The following is a 7,607-nucleotide window of genomic DNA, read 5'->3' on the forward strand; positions in this document are numbered from 1 at the left end:
ATGCAGAAAAGCAAAATAAAATGAATGTGTTATACACCAGAAACTATCTATGAAGTATGTTCAGTCATAAACTGGTTATCAACCATACAGCAATATAAAATGAAACACATCTATCCAAATTTTAGAGACAGACACCACCTGCACCTATTAGTTAAAAAAAAAACAAAAAAAAATGATTGTAAACGAACAATTTATATGTGTTCCTCCAAACATTTGGCAATAGGTGGAATATGATCAGCTGTTCCTGATACAATAAATGGTTGACTTGGAATTTTGTGTTTTTACCTGAAGGTCACTTGTTGAGATTATTATATTTACCTTGCGCAGATGTGTGAAAAATTAGACGTGTACATTTGCATTGTGGCAGGTGCCATCTAATCTACCAATAGACGAAGAGAAATACCGCTCAACTCACAACGGGGAGACAGTGCTGGAACAAGGGCTGCCCAGCCCGGACACAGTATCAAATGAGAAAAGGTCCGCACGATGCCTCCTCAATCCACAAATTTATTCAGGACGTATCCCAAGCAGGTAAAAGAGTACTCCAACTAACATGTTTCGAACCTAACTGTAGAGAACAAATTGTCCACTAAATAAATGGAAATGTCACAACAGTTCATTTTCGACAACATTCTTATGGCCACAAACATTATCTTCTGTCTCCACTATCTTCAACCAAGCTCATTAAATCTTCACACAATGGTTCATCAACTCAATACAGCTTCCCCAATACTACCCCATCTTCCAATGATACACAGTTGTAAATAAAAATTGCACAAAGAAGCTGCATACACATGTGAGATAATAGTCTCTTCAAATGAACGATCAACAACCGATAGGCAGATAATCTTTGTAAAAAATGTACTCATTGACCTAAAAAGATAATGAAAAAAGATGTTTGTCTTTCGATCTGTCAAAAACTGTCCCTGTTGATTTTTCCTTTCGGCAAGGCGTGTACAAGATCGTCAGATATTTCTGAACAATTGTGAGAGCAAGCCTGAAGAAGAAGGAAGTGAATGGACTACCAAAGCATTTCTTGATTATTTTGCATGAACTGACCATTTGCATGTGTACAAGATCGTTAGAGTGATTTGTCGTTCAAATCTTTCCGCCAAACCTATGCAGTAGATTGATTCCTCGTTATGCAAATATTTAAATCTCACGTGTGTACACACCTGAAAGCCTGATATATGCCTTCAATTTTGATTGGCCAATTTTACTACCTCCATGTAGTATGAGTCAACAGATTTTGAATACTATGAAATAAATCGTGTAGATAAACTCTCATACTCCATGGGGTAGTAAAATTGACTAATGATTGGCCAATCAAAATTGAAGGTGTGTAACATGCTAAGACATGTACTTAGCCGAATGCTATTCCTGGAAACGTGACTTTCTTCCAGTTATCCAGTTACAACAACCCTTTCAGCACATGCAGTGAGCCGAATGATGTCACAGCCAGTTTGTAACTGATACTGGATGGCAAATCATCCTCTCAATCAGAAACCAGTATTTATATTGGGGGGGGGGGGGGGGGGGTCGTGTTGTCACTTACTTTTCGTAGTCGGTTCTGCAGTATAGTTTCTTGTCTCGGTAGAAGCAGCTGCTCTCCAGAGGCTCCTTGCAGGCACAGCACTGAGCACACTGTTCGTGCCACAGACTGTCACTGATCCTCAGAAGGAATCGATCACAGATCGCCCGATCACAGCCTTCACACACCCACTTCTGATCCAGAGCTCGTCCTGCCAGAGGAGAAGAGCGATCAATCACACGGTGCTCACAGAGGACTCCCCAGCCTCCTCCATCAGTGATACCAGCGTGATCTGCGGGTACCATCTACTGGGCCGACAGCCTGCAGAGGAGATACTCTACAGCCGCAGCTCCATCACCCGTACAGCAATATTGCTATGCATATCACAATGCTATACAATCATATGTAACCAATACAGTCTCAACACACGTGGGAATCAGACTGACCGAGTTTAAAATCTGTACGGAGCAAATAAGCGTACTCATTAAAAGCCACATCAATAACTCGGGTCTGCTGACGATACTGTGAACTGGTGGTGACAGTACCTAAGTTAACAGGTGTATTACAACAAAGGAGCGCGTGAGTTTCCCCCGGTCACTACGGTTTCCTCACACATCCCACAAACATACAGATAAGTTTATTGGCTTCCCCCTAAATTGTCGTAGATTCAGATACACACACAACACGATAGATACATAGACATATGACTATGGCAGGGATTAGATTGTGAGCCCCTCTGAGGGCAAGTTACGTGACAAAACAATATACTCTGTAGAGCGTTGTGGAAAATGTTGGCGCTATATAAATAATAATAATTAATAATACAAATAATAAAAGAGTTCAGCAATTCTCCAAATACATTTTAAAACTGTCACAAATCATTCCTGATAGAGGAATAATGCTGGCATCCTAATAATAATTGGGCAGATGACTGGTACCCATTCTCATCAATTGATGCGACAAGTTTGGAAGTTAGAATCGGATGCGCGTCGCTTGTAGATATATGTGCGATGCCCGATGTCACATTTCACGGTCAACTATTGTTGCGTTTGCGGGCTTTATGCGTATAATAAACGTCTTATAATGAGGATTTTTATTTATTCCTCTAGTTTTTCGTTCCATGTTCTAGAATGGGATGTTTGAATAAAAAATGCTTAAACCCAACCAGCCAATTCACTATTTCCCTTACCAGAGGGAGACAAGTCATTTATACAATGCTGCCAGTATGGTTATTATCAGTATTCATTTATAAAGCGCCGACATATGCACAACCTCTAGATTGACATCTTTATTAGATACTTCTCTCTTAAACAGAGTAACCAAGCAGCTCAGGGTGACTCTCTCTCTCTTAAAGACACTGACGCACTAAAGTAGTTGTTTTTTCTGTTTAAAGCATGTTATCACTGCCACAACAGTACTTATTTATACATGTTTTATTTACTATATATTATTTATTTATGCTTGATTCTCGAAAGTTAATAACATTCATTGTTATAATGTGTGCGCAAATGTTTTACAATAAATGCAATACCTCTGCGAGCAGACTATAGCATACCTAATGTTACAATTCACCTAGAGTTCATTTGAGCAGTACCCGCTACATTACTTGTATATTGCTGATATATTTGCTGCATGTAGATATTACAGTTGCCTATCTTATGTATCTATGTGTACATCCAGCATGTGAATGGCCAGGCTGTGTGATGAGGGAGGACTCAGGTGTCTGTACAGTATTCGCTCTGTCCTCAGCTGTCAGTCTGCCGGTGTTTGGGGACCTCTCTATGGCCCTCTGTGCCCCTCTGTCTCTGGCCATGGCATGCTGCGGTGTGCATGATATTCCAATGACAAGCTACATATTCCATATACAGCCATAGCCGGCTGATTATATATCTGTCACACATCAGATTCCTGAAGCCAGTTGTAGATAGATATACAGGAAGAGTGTTGTTCTGTAACTGAATAGGCACAGCTATTTGTCTCTGCACCCCGTCTCAGGGCTGGGGAAGATATGAAGTCCCTGGAAATCTCATAAAAAGATAATGGATCTCCCCTAGGCACGCGGGGCGGAGAGGGTTAATTCTCTTTATTAAATCTGCGGAGCCCGAGGTGTGATTCCTGAACCCGACTGCTGAGCTGCATTATTACTGCCTGGCCAATAAATGTAGAGGGGGGGAGGGGGGCTCACTCTATCAAGCGTAATCCCACCCCGTCCCACACACACCACCACCCATCCCTCCATCCATCCCACACCACTTATCCCTCCATACACAGACACATGCTCTTTACTCGCACACTGGGCACTTTTCCTATATTACACATATGTCAATTTAAAGACTAATAATAAGGGGATAATAACTTCAAAAGCTAAAGCAATGGCAGTTCTGGATTCTGCTGGACAAATCTAAAGCCAAATAATTGTCAGCATATATAAAATTATCTGTCTGTATGTCTATCACAATGGCAGTTCTGGATGCTGCTGGATAAATCTAAAGTCAAATAATGTTTAACATATATAACATTATCTAACTATTGATCTTGCATTTTCTAACGCAATTATGGCAGTTTTTGATACTGATGGACAAACAAAGTTAAATAATGTCACAGATAAAGTATCCCATATCTATCTATCTATCTATCTATCTATCTATCTATCTATCTATCTCTATCATGTATCGGTCTATATAAATAAGGTATATTAATTGCACTTCTTGGCTGCTCGGTCATATGATATAGGACCATATAATCGAACATACAATCACAATACGCAAAACTCTGATTATAAATACATAAGAACTAGTTCAGAATAAATACTGGCTGGAAAGAAATGTCCTGAGTGATACCAGCCGTTGGCACATGTAGGTGGTAATATTATTATTATTACTGAGTACATGAATGATTAGCTGCATCTCCTGGGAAGACTCCAGTCTACACCTGATCCCGCTATCCAGTAGTACACACAGTCCTAATAAACACACGATGCCACAACTGCCACTTACCGAATAAAGACAGAGCTGCCGAGTTCTCTATGACATTCTGAATATTATCGCCCATTTTCAGCCCATCAAGCATCATGACACACTGGAAATATACACAGAAAGTCACAGACCTGGACACATGACAAAAATAGACACCTTATTAACTACATATCACTCTCTCCAATAATAATATATATATATATATATATATATATATATATATATATATATATATCTCAATTTAGTCTAACAATTCTCGCTTTCTTGTTATTAGACCCCCTCAGCATGCATTGCATTACCTGTGAATTATAGACAAGGTATCTTTACACCTGAGCAGTAATTTCATAGCCATACTGCGACCACCCAGGCAGGTAGACGCCTCACACATTAATCACTGCTTACATGTCCATTACTAGCCAGTATTAGCGCTAATTTATAACAATACAGCACAAGATATGCCCCTGGCACAGAGATAACTTGTATATTTTATATATGTATATTTTAAAGTAACTTGTATATTTTAAGGAAATGTATTTTAGATTTAACTAGACTATTATATCTAAAAACACATAGAAAATTAATTAAAAATTAGGATATAAAATATTAAAAAATAAATAAAATGTAAAAGAGAAGTGAGGACGAACAAACAGGCAAAATTTAACATATGAGATGAGATGAGATGAGATAGATGGCTGGATAGATGGATGGATGGATGGATAGATGCAAAATATAAATAGATAGAAGGCTGGATAGAGAGAAAGATAAAAAGATAGAGAGAGAGAGAGTTAGATGATTTTTTTTTAAAGGCAGTAACTTTATACAGATCGACACACAGGAGTATATAAGTTAGTAAAATATATAAAAGAACAGCTAGATCAGACATAGGCTCAACACACACTATACAATCTGGGTTGTTCAATCTTTTCATGTAGTATAAGAGCTTATCCAATCAATCATTCAAGGTATTTTCAATCTGTTGGCCCTTATACTACATAGATTTGGTAAATCTGTACAACCAAGATTGTATGGTGTGTATTGAGCTATACAGAGATACGTTTTAGTTGTGTGAATGGTAAAATTGTAGAGGAATCGATCCATACAGGTAATGCAGCAATAGCACAGACAGGAGAGGGGCAGCACTTACCCAGATGTACAGGACAAGGGAATGGTAGGTCCAGGTGGTGATATAAGGAGACAGTGATGTGGTCCTGATATAAGGTAATGCAGCAGTAGCACAGACAGGAGAGGGGCAGCACTCACCCAGATGAACAGGACAAGGGAATGGTAGGTCCAGGTGGTGATATAAGGAGACAGTGATGTGGTCCTGATATAAGGTAATGCAGCAGTAGCACAGACAGGAGAGGGGCAGCACTCACCCAGATGAACAGGACAAGGGAATGGTAGGTCCAGGTGGTGATATAAGGAGACAGTGATGTGGTCCTGAGATAAGGTAATGCAGCAATAGTACAGACAGGAGAGGGGCAGCACTCACCCAGATGTACAGGAAAGGGGATGGCAGGTCCTGGTGGTGATATAAGGAGACAGTGATGTGATCCTGATATAAGGAGCAGAGCTGCCTCTGTCCTGGGACTTGTCTCCACCTCCTGCACACAGGTTAGAGACCGGCCCCTCTCGGCACTCACTGGCCACCAGCGTTGTCCCCAGATCCAGCCTCTGACACCTGTCACTCTGCTGCCACCCGGGAGACTGGCAGAGCTGTGTGCTCGCTGCCTGCGCTGTTTTATGGGATATTGGGATGGAGCCGATTACCTGCGATCTGCTTCCACAGTCCAGGCTGGAGCTCAGAGTTTCCTCCAATAGTCTCTATTAGTCACTGATCTCCGTCTTATCACTAGGGATGTGGTGTGTGATCCCGTGCATCGCTTCTGGGGTACCCCTCCCTTCTCACTTCAGGGAAAGTGGATACAAACTTCCTGATGTTCCTTCCAGTTTTCCTTCTGTCTTCCCTCTCCCGGGCCCGCCTCTCCTCCTTTGGCTGCTGAAGTCTTCCTTTCTGCGTTCATCCAGCTTCTTCCTTATTACAGCCATCCCTTTAGTTTCTCTACTTTATATCCCATATCGCAAAGCTGGATGGTATGGAGAGATCACATGATAAGGGCATACATAATCTGATATTAATTGGGAGCACGACCTAACCACATCACGCAGGAAGGTTCAGTTTATACATGATGCAAGGAGTATATTTATGAACCTTTGAAGTTATTGGTTCACAACTTTCCCTTCCGTTTGAGGCCTGGAACCCACTACAAATCGCTATCGCTAATCGCAATCGCTAGTGTTTTGTATGAGCGTTTTGTAAGCGATTTCATGACGATTTGGGTAGCGATTTTTAAAAGTGTAAGCGTTTTGCCAGCAATTGTGTAGCAATTAGCGATTAGCGTTTTTAATTCTGATCGGTCCTTTCAATTAATTTTTTTTTTTTACAGCGTGCAGTAATTTCAAAACGCTAACAAAATCGCTCTGTGTAGGTTTTGATGAGCGATTATGCCAGCGTTTATACACTTTACATTGCAGAAACGCTAACGCTGAACGCTAAACATGTCCTGCGTTTGCGATTTTGATAATCACAATCGCTCCAGTGGAATTTGGCCCATCCTTTAACATTAGCTGAGCTTTTAGGGAAATCGCTAGCATTTTGAATCGCTCCCTAAACGTTCACAAAATCGCTCTAGTGGGTTCCAATCCTAAATCAGGGGATTCAAGGCTGATTTCACATTGGGGCATTGCATTGCACATCCTGTAAAAACCTGAGCATAATGAAGCGCAAAGTTCAGTTCCCACTTGCGCTGGATCAAGTGGGAACAAAGCCAAAATACTTCATCGCCTGTTATCTGTGCGTTGGGATCTGGGGTATAACAATAGCCCTTACAACCCTCACCATTGTGGGGCCTGGGGGCTAAGAGTCCTGGCTGGTCCTGGGGTGCAGAATAAGATGGCAGTGGAGCTTCATACTCCAACTCCTGCCGGACCAGTTTAGGTGGTGACAGGTACCCCCAGTTTAGGCAGCGACAAGGGACCCCCTTAGTTTAGGTGATGAAAGTGGTGACAGGGACCTCCCTAGTTTAGGTGGTGACAGGTAT

The 7,607-nt window shown here is 41.2% G+C and overlaps 1 protein-coding gene across 2 annotated transcripts in view; it reads right to left on the minus strand.

Moving 5' to 3' along the window:
- LOC137522551 (LIM homeobox transcription factor 1-alpha-like) overlaps positions 1–6,577 on the minus strand; it is a 136,167-nt gene extending 129,590 nt beyond the window's left edge. Inside the window, exons 1-3 of one of the 2 annotated variants that reach the window (XM_068242631.1) lie at positions 6,277–6,577; positions 4,528–4,609; positions 1,556–1,742 (exon numbers count right to left, since the gene is read on the minus strand). In XM_068242631.1, coding sequence (XP_068098732.1) covers positions 1,556–1,742; positions 4,528–4,603 — 263 coding nt within the window. In that variant the 5' untranslated portion in view covers positions 4,604–4,609; positions 6,277–6,577. Of the gene's footprint in view, positions 1–1,555; positions 1,743–4,527; positions 4,610–5,998; positions 6,036–6,276 lie in introns of those variants that run through there. The other variant, XM_068242632.1, reaches the window with a different exon arrangement.
- Positions 6,578–7,607: the final 1,030 nt, after the last annotated feature.

This window comes from Hyperolius riggenbachi, chromosome 6 (genome assembly GCF_040937935.1).
Source record: "Hyperolius riggenbachi isolate aHypRig1 chromosome 6, aHypRig1.pri, whole genome shotgun sequence".
NCBI classification, from domain to species: Eukaryota; Metazoa; Chordata; class Amphibia; order Anura; family Hyperoliidae; genus Hyperolius; species Hyperolius riggenbachi.